The sequence below is a fragment of the Amblyomma mixtum genome, chromosome 5 (genome assembly GCF_055824585.1).
Source record: "Amblyomma mixtum isolate Tamu chromosome 5, ASM5582458v1, whole genome shotgun sequence".
Lineage (NCBI taxonomy): Eukaryota > Metazoa > Arthropoda > Arachnida > Ixodida > Ixodidae > Amblyomma > Amblyomma mixtum.
In genome coordinates, this window is record NC_143016.1 from 121381661 (window position 1) to 121396848 (window position 15188).

At 45.3% G+C, this 15188-nt stretch overlaps 1 protein-coding gene across 1 annotated transcript in view; it reads right to left on the reverse strand.

Annotated features, from left to right (window-relative positions):
- Nucleotides 1-2038: 2038 nt before the first annotated feature.
- The window catches only part of LOC149343543 (endothelin-converting enzyme 1-like), a 39846-nt gene continuing 26696 nt past the window's right edge, over nucleotides 2039-15188 (reverse strand). Inside the window, exons 10-14 of the mRNA XM_089547003.1 lie at nucleotides 12686-12774; nucleotides 10257-10322; nucleotides 8056-8166; nucleotides 4493-4569; nucleotides 2039-2369 (exon numbers count right to left, since the gene is read on the reverse strand). Coding sequence (XP_089403129.1) covers nucleotides 2243-2369; nucleotides 4493-4569; nucleotides 8056-8166; nucleotides 10257-10322; nucleotides 12686-12774 — 470 coding nt within the window. The 3' untranslated portion in view covers nucleotides 2039-2242. The remainder of the gene's footprint in view (nucleotides 2370-4492; nucleotides 4570-8055; nucleotides 8167-10256; nucleotides 10323-12685; nucleotides 12775-15188) is intronic.

Sequence of the window (15188 nt, forward strand, 5' to 3'; positions counted from 1 at the left end):
GGGGCAAAATACCCATCACAAACTTCAAAGGTCTAGTCTTATGTGATGAGTGTGACGTGACCGGCTTTTTTCAGAACCACGAAAATTGAGAATTCCTCATTATTTACTATTAAGTCCAGTTCAGGAAAAAAAACCCTCTTCATTCACATCCAATTACTGCTGTCCTGCGCCAGATGTAGCCACCTCTAGCCGAACGTCGCCGAGTAACCAGACTAAAATTTTTATTTCAGCTCTCAAGAAATTCCTTCAATATCAATAGCTCCCATTACTTGGTCCGAAAACAACTTACACATCTCAGAGCAAGCAATGAATACTGTTACCAAACCCCGAACCCACGCATTAATGTGTATGCTAATTCTTATTTTCCGAGGACGATAGCAGAATGGAATAATTTACCAGCATCTCTCTTACAGTCCAGTACATTAACAACTTTCGAAAAAGCTATCTCCATTTCTCACTAAAAAAGTTTTTTTTCAGTGTCATACGCCTAATTAACTCGCCTAAGGTGATGGCCGATATGTAGAAATGTTTTTGTTATTTTTTCCTTTTCTGTGTAAAATAACTGTTTTTCAAGTGAATATTTATTAACACTGCTTCTGTATAAAACGTGAAAAATTACGCGGCAAGAAATGGTTGTATAGATAAGATTCGCTTTGTATTTTTGTATGATCGGCGAAACATTTTGCTTTTCAAGTGTCACGCCCCACCACTGTAACGGCACCACGGCCAACAGAGTTTTCAAATAAATAAATAAAAATAAATAAATCATCGCTGATATTCTATTCTAACCAACCGCCTGACACACTTCCGCATCTTGATACGCTTCCAGTTTCTCAGAATCATCCTCCTTGCTCTAAACACCATCGATTACCTGCATTCACGTTACATGCTCTGCCCGTGCCCATTTCTTCTTGATTTTAACCAATATATAATTACCACACGTTTGTTCCCTGACCCGTTCTTTCCCCTTGCCGTATAAACGTTGCAACTATCGTTTCCCTTTCCGCAGTTGACTGCGCGGTCATCAGTTCAACTTCATCTTCAGCAGCTTCCAAGGTTCTCCCCATAGGTGAGCACTGGCACGATGCAAGAATTGTATACTTTCCTCAGGGATATTGGTAAGCTGCTATTCAATTGCACAATGTGGTTGCGCTGAACACTTCAATCTTGGAGCCACATCGTACGTCCACGAAAAATTAATCTGTGCATTGACGCTCGTCACACAATGCTGAGAACAGTTATTTGTCTCTGAGAGGAATACTCGCAGCTCGCGAGTTCCAGGCGCATATTTTTCACGAAAAATATAGCCGATGTGAAGAAAAGGAGTAACAAAATTGGAGGGGACACTTAAGCTCTCCTGTTAAGGGAATGACGCGATAGCATAAAGGGTTACTTCTTATATATGCAGCAGACAAGTGATTCGAAAGGGGTCCTCGTTGTGACTTACATAAAGAAATAAACAGTAGCGAAACCAACGAGCACCAGGGATTCTTTTTTTATTTGTAGTTTTCATAAACGGAGAAAAGCAACCACCGGTGGGATCTGCCGGTGAAATCCGAGCACACGACCTCCAAATTTCGCGTCGAAAAGGAAGTGCAAGCGTTCTTATGATTACAGTCTTTTTCACAGACGCAGAAGCGAACCCATACAGATTGGCTACGCGTAAAGTCTGTAACCCTTAAAAGAACACACAAAAAATGGTCAAGAGTTCCTAATTCTAAGTCGGGCTCGAAATACAAGCTTGGCAAGAAACTTAAAGAGCGCAAAGCAAACAACACTACCCAGCAAGTGGAAAAGAAAGCTGATACTCATAAATCCTACAGCAGAGCCATGGTCCAAGCATAGTCCCCGTCAAAAACGACAAAGAAAAGTACACGCACTAAGGTAAACGTCGGTACGTAAAACGAAAGACCGTTCACTTAAACGAAACACACAACGAAGACTCCGGAGGATATTGTGGTAAGTAGTGGTAAGTAAGTAGGCCTTCACAACTGCAGGTATAAACGCTATACGGGAAACGTGGGGAAAAATGCTTTAAAGTAATGGATTGAGTTCAGAAAATCGGTACGAAGAAACACACAAACATACACCCACATATGCCGCTGGCTATGCTCAACGCACATGGGAAAGCATCGGAAGTTTCCCTAAAGGCTGCCCGTGGGTGGCATCCTCCGACAAGGCAACTACCGCGCGCAAGAAAGCCGTCTGAGTCGGGCGCGCACAGCCCCCGAGAGGCGGCCTCTCAGGCGTTGCTCGTCGGCCTCCAGAAGAGGCAGTCCCTGTAGCCCCGCTTCGCCCGCATCCTACTCTTGGGACCGCACTTGAAGTGCTCCGTGAACTTCTGCATGTGACTGGCGAGGATGTTGAGCCTGCGCGTCCCCACGGAAACAACGCATGCAATGAACAGCTACCTTTGTTGCGTTCAATGTCACAGGAAAACGTTTCTTGCTAATTGCACAAATTTACTTTTATTTCATACGTTCGAATTCACCTTTTCTTTATAACGCAATGTATGAAGTTACGCGTACAGATACATTCGCGTATAAAACGTGTTTATGTGAAGCCAACTGTGCGGCGCGCCTCTGTAGGCAACCATGGCGCTGCAATATGGCGGTCAAACATGCAGGAAATCTCATCGTGCCACAGCCACAAGAGCAGATTGACAGAGCTGACTAGAAAATTCGATTATAAATCCTAGCACTTAGGCACTGCGGAGGGGGCAAGGTTTGTCAGTTCGCTCCAGTCCATGCCTTCTGAGAAGCGCGTAGTGTATTCTCCCCCACCGTCTATTAAGAACGTTGGGGCATACTGAGCCTCCCATGCATCCCCGGCTTTTTGCGCTGCCTTTTGGGACGCGAGCAGCTAGCGCAGTGGTTGTTTCTTCGTCTAAATTTCAGCTTTTAATTGAGATCCTCTCCGCGACACGGCGCCTGCCAGGCTACAGGGCTTCCAGACAGAACCCTCCTGACGAACTTCATATATGATAATGAATCGGCCCTTGGTGTCACGAGCTCCATTTTGTGATACAGAGTGCAGGTGCCGTAGTATAAGCCGCAGCAGGTGGCGATAATTAAATCATATAAGCCTATAGCCTTTCGCCGTGCTACATACACAACAAAATGGCGGCCACTGCGACGTCAGAGCATACTGCTTGTAAGCAAAGGTCCTATAGTTATCAGACTGCCCTGACCGCTTGTCATGTTGTCACGAACCTTGTGATGAATAGAAAAGGAGCGGTGGCACAGGCTTACGTCGTGCAGGTTATCCTCGCAGCTGACCAGGGCCAACTACCGAAGTGTAGCCACCCCGCCGCCAGTTCCCTTTTCCCGTGGTTACGGTATGCTCTTTAATTTTGTCAAATGGATGCACACATTCGCACATGTCCCAAAATTACACTAAAAGAAGCACTTAAAAGTACATTGGTGAGCAGCCTTGTCTAGAGCGCTTGAGCAGTGCGCACTTGGTAACAAAAACCGAAATTAGAGAGCAGCCCCTCATTACAGGGCAAAGTTTTCGTGCCTGTTTTGTTTACGAGGCTATCTGGCGCTACTTCCGTGGAAGCGTTGCAGCTGGACCCTAGAGGCTGCCACAAAATCTGGATTTGTTTGCAAGGAAGTGCACCGCCCGAGCGCTCTAGACAAGGCTGCTCACCACACATCGACAGCTGGTCGGGTGGCCTTTAAACAAACAGAGGGTATGTCATGTGGCGGCACTTTTTTAGAGATCTTCCGGCAGCAGACTAGAATTAAGGATCTATGCAGCAATATCAGTGCTAAGAGCTTTCGCGCACAAAGGCAGGCGTAGCACGGTGCCCGCCTCCTGTTCAACGAAGACATCCACAGCCATCCACGCCTTCCCTAAAATTGCAGCGCGTTTCCTCAGATGCCGCGTACGCAAGACAGAAAAGCGCGGTGCCACCTTTGAATGAACTGAGCTCTCACATTTGTAGCCTGCTGCTAGGACTGGAAACGCAGCGGCGATTGAATGGCTACACAGCTGTTGCAAAGATAATATCCTACGAGTTCATCACTACTGGCTTTAATGAAAAGCTATTAAGCGATAGCATGAGGGCCATAAGGACAACAGGTGGCAAGTGGCGTTTAGGAGGATTTTCCACTCTCCACCTGCCGCCGTCCCCTCTACCCTTCGCTTTCTCCAATTTCAGGGCAGAGCAGGGAGGCTTCCGACTAAGAATAAAAAAAAGGAGAAAAGAAACTATCACAAGTAGAGATGGAATAAGGAATAAAATAAGAACCACAATATAATTAGAACTGAGATATGAGTATTGGAATAGATTAGCGATTGCAAAACCAATATGGTGCCACATTTATCCCGCATAAATTCACTCGGTCTCCCTTAAACTTCTTTTTCTGACACTTATCGCGGAAAAATAAGACCTCTAATTTAACCCTTCACGGAATATACGTATGCATGTCCGTAAACTGAAAAACGGCTTCCACCACGTGAAAAGGCGAGAAGTTCGTCCGCTAACCTTTGTTCTGCAGTCTTCACGCCGTAGTCGGTGTTAAGCGTTTGAGCAGTGCTTGCGTTGGTACGTGCGCAGAGCTCCTGAAAAAGGAAACAGTGATGAAAAAAAGAGTTCAAATGATATGCCTCATAAGATGCCTTAACATCTCTAAACTATGTTTAGCTGCTTCTGCATAAAACATCGACCTTCGGGGGCGCCGTGTCGCCGAAGAATGCACTTCAAGAAAAATTAGGCGACTTCTACTGCAACGCGGAGCCCCCGATGTGCTCATCACGGACAGAGGAACAGCATTCACGGCGGAACTGACACAAGCTACCGTGCATTACAGCCAAACCAGCCACCGGAGGACGATTGCGTACCATCTGCACACCAACGGACTGACCGAGCGCCTGAACAAAACCGTCGCCGATATCCTCGCCATGTGTGTCGATGCCGAACACAAGACCTCGGCGTCATCCTACTTTACATCGTCTTCGCCTACAACACCGGAGCGCAGGAGACCACCCACAGATGACGCCTTTTAGCCTCGTCCATAGAAGGGAGGCCACGATCCCGGTATACGCCACGCTGCCCAACGTTACGGAAGAAGATAACGTCGAAGCCGCCGCCTACTTTCAACGCGCAGGAGTAGCCCGAAGACTTACCCGATGACGCATGAATGACCAGAAGCGGACTGACGCCAGACGCTACAACCTATGAAGACGCAACGCGGAATACAAGCCAGGAGACCGAGTCTGGGTTTGGAGGCCCAATCGCAGCCGTAGATGCAGTGAGAAGCCTTTGCGCCGCTATTTCGGCCCGTACAGCGCTCTACGTCGACTAGGCGAACTGGACCATGAAGTTGTCCCTGACGAAATCAGTGCATCCCAGCGGCGCCGCGTATAACCAGAGGTTGTACATGTCGTCCGCCTAAAATCCTATTATGCGCGCTAAAGGACGCTGTGTTCCCACTCCAATATACTTCTTTGCAGTCGCCTTATATTTTAAAGCATCGGGTCGATGCTTCTTTGAGAGCGGAGTAATACGGCGAAAGCTCGTAGTGTTTTTTTTTTTTTTCCAAAACAAAAAACTTCATCTGGGATGACTTGCGCCCGCAAGGATCTCAATAACTTGCCGGCGCGTAGCAGCAAGCGTGCTCGGCGGACGTCGAACAGGATGCCCGCAGCTCTCGTATGTGCTCAATTTAAAGCTGATAGCGAACTTACTAGAACATACTTGTGTTACTACTACTACTTAAAAGAACGAACTTAATAAAAAGTTACTGGAATATTCTGAACCGACATATAATCGTCTCCGTGTGGATGCAATCAACCTCAATTCGAGATAAATCTTGTCGCGTCTTGTGTAACAAAACAAAAACGATAAAGCGGCGTGCCGGCAGCTTTGAAACATGAGCAAACAACACTACAAAGATTGGTGGCAATATTCAGCATCTTACTCAAAACATCAAAAACTGCAAGCGTCATCTGCCGGTGTAGGACGTAGCATTTTCTTAATCCTGTAGGGATTAAGAAAAGGATTGATTATACTACGCATTATTTAACACCTCAGATTGACTGTTGCCGTTTCCTCGGGGGACCGCAGCCCGTGCAGGTATTGACCCCATTCTCCTCATGCAGAAAAAGGTCAACGGTATTTGTTCCTTCGCAGGTTACGTAGCACATACGCAAACGTTATTTATTCTACACAACATTCCCGCAGTAGACAAAATATTACAGAGTTACGACTTGCTTCTTATAAAATCTATGACCTACCAACTCAGTAATTTCCTCATCAAACTTCAGTCCTTAAAAATAACGAACCCACCAAGATATGCACGCCAAAAAAAAAAAAAGAAATGGACAGTGCCTTTGGTTCGTCCTAATTATGGAAGTCAAATTATCAAATCCTTCATTGCTAACACAGTAAGTTCAAAAGAATGGCGGTGTGAAAATATCGGCCCAAAACGAATGTCTTGATAAGGAATCTTTTGAGACGTATGGCGGATGCTGAAAGTTTTTTCTCTTGAATATTCTTTGTTGTACACCCTTCTACCATTCTCAGTGCATCGCAGTTTTATAAGAAAATTTCTTCTTGCTATATGTATTATCTCACAGAAAGCATTTATCTGATCTGTACTCAGTTCCCTATTTTAGAACTGCATAGTTGCATTCTGTACTGGACGCCTGATAAAGATGTCCTCTATTGTCTGTCTTGCTTGTTATATTCGGCTATTTTCAGTCTGATTTAATTGATAAAAATATGTTGCATATTTAGCCTCTAGTGCATTCAATTTACATGGCTTTTGTAATTTCACCAGATGCTTTATTATTTTTATTAGTGCTGTATGCAGTCTGTCGCCATGTAAAGGGCTCCGAGCCTAGTCAAGCTACCCCGGAAGTAGCTTCTTCCCAGGTGCCTTTTTCTCTTCTATACAAATAAACAACGGGTGTGTGGGCGAAAAAAAAAAGGAACTCGTCCGGCTGCTAAACACACGTGCGAAATCCAAGAAAGGCACTTGCATGCTTCCAGTCCATTTTAATGATTGCTGCTACCATAAACACCGAAAGAATTCATGTTCGCCGACAGTGCATTGCCTTGGAGGAAAACAATGTTTCGTGGAAGCACCGCCAAAGCCGGCCTTGTCTGCGACCAAAAGTAGACTCGAAGCTGCGCGAACAGTTTCTGCTGTCTTCCGCTGGGCGCCCATTACTCTAAGCAGCGTCCCTTTTCATGGAGATATATACCAGGTGTCCCAGCTAAATGTAACCAAGCTTTTAAAAAACACGGGGTGTCCTAGCCGTCTGAGAACAAATGAGGGTTGTTAAGAGTCGCGTGACCTAGTCTGCAGTATTTTTTTCGTTCCTCGAGGTTGACTAATTAGTTAAGCTTAATTAACTAACTTTTTAATTATTGACTTGAGGAACAAAGTGTCAATGGAAAAGTTGTAGATCGCTTTGAGAAACAGCTTGCTGGGACATTTGCAGCAAAGTAATATTTGCGTAAAGTAGTTTTTTTACCGGTCTTTAACCACAACTCGCAGAATAAGAAAAAGATTCCACATGGCAGCTGTGCCACTTCAACGTCCCAAGACGCGCCTTAAAGAATAAAATCTGTTTTTTCTGAAGTCCTCTCTTGGATGAGACTTTGGGTGCACATTGGGGCAGAGAAGTGAGCGAGCAGCTGGTCACGTGACAACTTTCTTTTAAGGCCAATAAATGAAGCTACGTAAGTCGTAACCTGACGGAAACAGCACTACTAGCGGTTTTTCGCGGCGATCTAAAAATTTTTCATTGACACTTTCCTCCTTAAGTCAATAATTAAAAAGTTAGCTAATTAAACTTAACTAATCAATTAACTTTGAAGAGCGAAAAAATACTCAAGACTAGGCCACGCGACTATGAACCACCCTCAGTTGGTTTCGCTTGACTAGGACACTTCGCCTTTTTTGAAAGTTTGGTTACATTTAGCTGGGACACCCGGTCTAGACCTATTGACAAAATCGTTCTGAAGCATGTGCATGTGGTCAATGTTGGTGAAGGCGAGCTCTGGCCATTCAGTGTTCCGCACAGGGAGCCTTTACTCACCGACGCAAGGGCCACAAAGAATTGAGTGGTGGAGGGCTTCATTTTCAGGAAGGGCAGTCGGATATCCTTGTGTGTTCTTCCTTTGTTAGCATTCACCTTGGCCACGAAAACCTGCGGGTCATAGTGAAAATCTGTGATCAAACGAAGGAATGGGAAAGGCCTGTCGGGTTGTTCAAGCAATGCTACCTGCCAATATTTTTACAATAAAGACACGGTTACCTATAAAACGTAAGTGAACTAGGGGAATTTACATATTAGAGCTGTACATAATATTAGAAGTACAACTGTATGAGGCATCCCAGAAAGTCACTGCAGAGGGAGTCGCAGTGAGGGCTCGTGAAAACACTAGAATAGTCAGCGCTAGAAATTGAATGCCTATGCCTGTCTGCTGACTTTAAAGCACTGGCCTGAGCTTCCGCGCATCCAAAACGTCATTTTGGATCTCAGAAATCGTTGACCTTTGGTGGACACTGGGTCAGAGCTCGAGATCAGCAATCGGTGCACTGTTTTACGAAGCTCATATTAAGAATTCAATAAAGCTTGCTTATTTCATTCTCTAACATCGACCGCTTGACGGGGTGCTCTGTTCCAGAAAAACTGCGTTGGCGTGGGATATCGAAAGTGTGGAGTACGGTCTTCAACTGCTGACGATTGAGAATATCCTCCGGATAACAGGCTGAGTTAGTCAATGCATTCAGGGACAACCCCCCCCCCCCCCCCCCCTAACATCGTGTAGCTTTCATCGCTTAGTTTCGTTCGGCTTTAGTAGTATACACCTTACTGCGTTCGTGTGTTTGCTAATGAATTATTGCTCTCTATTTGAACGCACGGAGAGACCGATGTCTCGCCGATTAAGAGCCCCTATTGTGTGGTCAGTGTATCGGGCTCCAATAGAGAGATATCATTCAGAGCTCTTTTGCAATTTGTCCCTAGCTCGAGCATTCACATCCCAAGCCATCACCCCCGGCATCGGTGAGACAGTACGTGGGCGTCGGTAACATTTTGCAATATTTCGCAACAAATTGTCACATCCACTCAAGCCCTCGTTGCGGGGCCGTCCATGGTAACATTTGCGACAAACTTGTATGCAACAAGCGGTGACATCTGGGGATAAAGAGTGGTCTGTACACATACGAGGCTGTTTTTATTGCGGCAGTACGCTTCCTTCCGCCACTATGGAGCCTACTGTGTCCGTGTGAGAAAGAACTCGAGAATTAAATTCGACGAGAGCAAGCTTTTTGTTCTGCTCGATGAACATCACAAGTCGGGTCTAGACTTCCTCGTAGCCGCGCCTTTAGGTCGCAAGTTCCTAAATTCTCACTGCGTACTTTACTTCATGTCTTCGGGGTTTGGTGGTCTGGAAATGGTATGCGCAGTGCTCCTCTTATATGTGGTCGAACGCACAAGGGATGTAATCAACGCTGAAACAAGTTCACCGCGTTCTACCCTCGAAGTAACGTTAATTTCAATTACAGCTGGGAGCAGTAAAATAAATGGTGATACCAACAAGAGTGCGTAACTCTGGATAAGGGTGAAGCTTATATCCAGCGGCGGGTAGGCGGCATTGACAGTGCTGAGAGTAGGTGGCTGCAGTAGTGGGGTGATGGTGGGGAGCAGGAGTTTTCTCCTTCGGTGCGTGGCACGGTATTCTGCTCCTCCTTTTCTCCCCGCGCCTCCTTCGCTATCGCCTCACTTTAATCTTCCTGTGTGTGTTTTGTTCGCTGCTTTCGCTAGCGCCGTACTTTCATCCTCAGTTACGCTTTTAGTTCCCTCTTCTGGTTGCGTATACTTCGCCGTGGCACGCCGCGCAAAACCAGGGAACGTCCACCTAAGAGCTGCGCTCTCTAGAAAAATATTTCGAAGCAGCATTCCACATCGCTTGCCGCTAGGCAAGACGGGCCATCAGCTTTTACTCCGCACCTACGGACCCACGTTAAGATCCAAGCTACACAGCCTAAGAAAGCAATGTATCAAGCGGACAGACATTTTTCTTTTATTCCTTCGTCTCACAGTCATACGGACAGCATGCATTGATGTATCACTTTTGATGACCGTCCTCATTCTTCCTTGGTGTTGACGTATCAGAGTCTGTGTTCGTTCCCCGTATGATTTAAGAACACTTCCCACCAATCATCTTTCTGTCACCCCCCACTCCCCACAAGCCTCGATTTCAAAGGCGCAGAATCGCGGCTGTCGCTTACGTCGAGCAGCAGGTTGGCGGCAGCGATCTCGGCGATGGTCTCATAGCCCTCGACGGAGTTCTCGATCTGCAGCATAAAATCATGCACATTAAATTTAAAGCCCCCGAGGCGGGGGCAACAGATCTAAATCATTATGCCCTGCATGAAACAGCGACAGCAAGCAATAAGCGTTTTCACTATGGACCTCAAAACACAGTCACAGCAAACAGGAAGCGGCGTAGCTTCCATCGTTTGCGTTTGTGATCCTCTCCTGATTTTTTTTTAATCGACGTATTCAAGACGAACATAGATAAAATATCCAGAACTGTATTTGATATCTATGAAATTATAATTCTTCACGAGGCATATCTTCAGCCAAGCAACCGAATTTCTCCCCAAAAGAAAGCCTTAAAGAAAATTTATTTTGCCAGCTAACGACTCTAACGATGTAGTACAGACACTAGTATACTCTAGTAGTTCTGTAGCGTTGGTCTCAGTGAAATATTCATGTTTCTAAACCTTTATTCACTCCTTCTCATCACAGCCGGAATTTACCATATAATATGCTCGAAAAGAATAAGAAAAAAATCCGAAAAAACGAATTACAGATATTGTAAATTACCAAATTTCTACTAGAATTTGATGTAACAAAATGGAGCAATCTACAATCTGCCTTCCACTCCTGACGAAAAGCCGCACTGAATTCCAACTGATCATTTGTTAAGTGCTTGCTGACTTTTAAAAATTCGATCAAAACTCAAATTTTATTGAGCTCATTCGTTAAGACGTGAGAACGCTCTCCGGTGATATGAATCGATAGGCAGCCAATTGATTAATGGTTAACTGAGTCTCATTTAAACTTGAGTCAGAAAGAAGTCAATTCTCTGCGAGCCAATTTGTTAATTTCGTTCGTAAATCAATTCCATTAAGCTTACTTTTACATTAAAACATATATAAAAACTTGACCAGCAGTGTTTGAAGTAGGGCCCATTGTACCCATTACAAGACCAGTCTGTACCCGGTAGCACTAGATCCACACCGCAAGAAATGAGAGTGGTTGCACCACCTGTATGAGCCACGGACTCCGAGATGAAGCATAAAGGCAGGATTTTCCTGAATTTGCCCGAGCCCTCTCACGTCGTCTAGTCAGAGGCCGTGTACAATCATTATGCGCGCCACCACGCCAATGGATCGCCTCATAGCACTGAACCTTTCATATCCGTCATATTTTTCTTGGAATGATGGTGCGCGGAGTCGGTGTGGGCTGTTTTTGGAACATTCGTCGAAAACTGTGGCCGGCCTTATTCCGCCTCCCATTATTCGAAAAGTGCTTGAAATGATTAGTAGATATTATAGTATGTATGTAAAACTGCATTATCTGATATGATCGAAAAATATATTCGACTGCCTTTTCAATTTTTTTTTATTATTGGCACACCCCTATTTTTGAATAAATGACATCAGTGGATCTTGACGGTTCATCCGTATATGACACAAAAACAGCCACTATTCTTTATTCTCTAAAAGATACGAAGAAGCAAGCTGATCCCATCATTAGCTACCTCGTATCAACCAGCGACTTAATCAAAAATCCTATGTCACTCCACCGATTTTGAAGAGAGCTTCAGTCACAGTGGAGTACAACTCTGAGATGGTGTAGCTTTAGTGCTCGTTCGGCACGTGGGCATCTGTGCATTATATTATATAACTATAATTTAAACTTGCTCGTGGTCTATTTTGCCTGCATTTTGATGTTGCAGTTTATCTTCTCTTGTTTTTAGAATCCGTTCGTACACGTACATGTTCGCACGGGCCTCCCGGCCTCTCGGGGGGCCCGGCCTGTATTTCATAATTAAAAGACAGACAAACAACCCGAAGCGATCCTCGGCGGTTCGTTTCAATGCGTTATCATTTTATGTCGGTGCTGATCTGATTCTGTTGTAACTACAGCCCATATATGCGGAAATGGCCATACTCTACTCTAAATTCATAGACGACAGGGAGTACTCACACCACTCCCTAAGGTGCAGCCGCTAAGCGCGGTATTAAAGCCAGGGCAAGTGGCTCTTTCAAACACAGCTTGGGCCACCCAGGCTGCTCTTCCCCACCAACCTCTCGTGGTCATTCATTAATTTAACAGTCACCTGCCACGGTGGGCAGTTTGCTCACAATCCGGTGGGCAGGCTGCGATGACGTCACAAGATTCTCATTGCGTCATGCGCGACGGCAGCCGCTATTTCCGCATGCAAAGACCCTTCTAATCATAACGCATTAAGAATAAGTTATTTGTTCTTTTTTATGGTAACCACAACATCTGCTCGCATCTTCTCCTCATCCGGGTCAGGTGTTCGCCTTACTAACTCTTGAGATAACTATCAAGTGTGGAACCACTTGATCGCTGAATAGAAGACCGAGTTTAGCTTCCGATCTCCGATCACTGCTCATCTCACCGAGTAATTGCTCTCGATGTTCTTGACGCACTCCTCCAGCTTGCGGTAGCGCAGGATTGTTGTCGTGGCTTTGTTGGCCCACCACTGACCTGCACCAGTGGTCAGTTTGGAACAGCCAGCTGTGGTTCAGAACAATAAACTATTTCTTCATTCCAGTGTAAATGCGTTTACAAATTAATCTTTCAGACCTGCGTTAAAACTGCCGTTTACGGATCTATTTTTCATTTCACCGGTGAATGCAGGCTGGGCACCAGTTCTTTCGTGAAGTCCGCATTATGTCATACGCTGCACTATTGGGTGCTTCTCTTTGCGCGTGTAAGCGTGCAGTCATCTGGGTTGACCACAGGGAAGAGGCATTCCGCTTTTCCAACCGATGAATCATCATTATCATCAGGCTGACTCCGCCCACTGCAACGCAAAGGACTCTCCCATGTCTCTCCTTAACCCTGTCATTTTCCAGCTGCGGCCGCCGTATCCCCTGAAACTTCTTAACCACATCCGCCCACCTAACTTTCTGCCCCCTCTGCAAACCTTGCCTTCTCTTGGAATCCACTCCGTTACCATTAAGAACCAGCGGCTATCTTCCCTTCGCTTTACATCCACTGCCAACAACAATATCGACTAGCACGTCATTAACCCGCGTTTCTTCCTTCACCCACTCTGACCTCTTCCTTTCCCTTAACGTTACACCTACCATTTCTCTTTTCATAGCTCGCGGCGTGGGCCTTCAGTTTAACTAAACTCTTTCCGATATTTAGAGATATTACTTTGTCATATTTCATATATGTTTGATGTGCCCCTTCCGATGTGAAGTACAGAGAGACTTTTTTAGCAGTGTAAGAATTCTGTACACAATATGACTTTTGAATACTTATTCATAGGATTTTCAAGGGGATAATCTGTGTATTCAATATATACAATAATTCGAAATATCCGAGTTTTAGCATAAATGGACAGACCACCTGAACATTTACTGACCCATTGGTTTTGAAAGTAACAGTTCAAAAGAAATCACATCGCGATTAGTTGTGTTTCCAGTCTTCCGTCATGAATTTCAAGCCTCACTATTGTCGATTGTGTCGACAATAATGACCTCAATCTGCACTGAACAGACCATTGAACAATGACGCATGTTATACCATGCTGCGCGCAACTTTTTGGGGCATGTGGGGGGAAAAAACTGAAAGGTTACTGAAAACTATCGCACCAGCAATAGAAAAGCGCTGCTTTTTGCTCCTTGTTTCCAGTACTACAGCTTCTAAAGCTGTTTATCTAGTGCTTTGGTATCAATTTCCTTCTGTCCGCATAGCGCCCCAACCTTAATGTTTTCTACTCGCCTACAGAGTGTTATCCTTGAATGAGTGATTATGGAGAACGCACACTGTGTCTCGACATTCGGCGCAAGAGCAAAGAGCCTGCGTTGCTTTTCCTGTCTCCTTAAAGACACTGTCTACAAGTGTGAATGAAATCCATACAACATTTGGGGCTTTTCTTTATTGCATACTTTGTGAGATACCGTAACTACGGTTCGCAGTCTCCAGCCGCTTTGTAGTTCGCAAGGTTCAACTCTCGGCGAAAACCAATTTTTACTAGATTCTCCGCACCCAGTATACCCTCCAGAGAAACCGCTTGTACACTCAGCGAGCCCGTTTACTCTTCTTTCAGAGGGCCCCGAAAAATTATCCAGTTTCTGATCCGATCATTATCTGCATTATTTATGCCCTTTCAAGGAATATCATTTCAGTATCAGCGAAAGGTTTGCTTTCGCTGCCTTCTTCGCTGCTATTTTTCTTCACAGCAGACAATACTTCGTAACCTTCCCTCCTGCGAGGCGAAGCACTGAGCTCGACATTGCATTCGTTGCTTGCGGTTTCAGTCATGCACGCCTTGCGCATGCCTAATGAAGTGAGGCGCCGGTGATTAGCGAGCTACTTTTAATTTCACCGTAAGAGAGAAGACGCACAATACTCTTTAGATGGAGATGCTTGTTACTGACAGTAATCAGGCGTTGACAACTGCGCGATCGCAAGAAAGGTCAGCATACCGCAATTATGGCCGTAAACAATCATCGCGACTGTGAGAACTGCTTTGGGCCAGGCACGCTGTAACAGACAATTCTGTAAAAATACTACTGCAGATGTAAAAGCACATAGGGTAAAATATTAGCAATAAAACATATGCTCTTAGCCAACTCCATAGCGGAATTGACGGTACTTTTTTTCAGCGCAGCATTGCGAAACCACCGCAGCGCAAAAGTACCTAAATTCTTAGTGTGAGCCGACGAACACGCACTGAGCAGGTTGACGAGAGACATTTTCATCAGCTAGAGTTTTTCCCTTGCTTCTCGGCAAACGAGGTTGCTTTGTTCGGGATTGCGGCACTTCAAGACCTAGTAACTAACATCGTAGTCAAGAACATTCGGTACGAACAATGTACGCCACCCTAGGGGTGAACACGCAATCGCAACGCCGAAGTGCGCGGTGCGCCGAGCGCTGCATCAGAC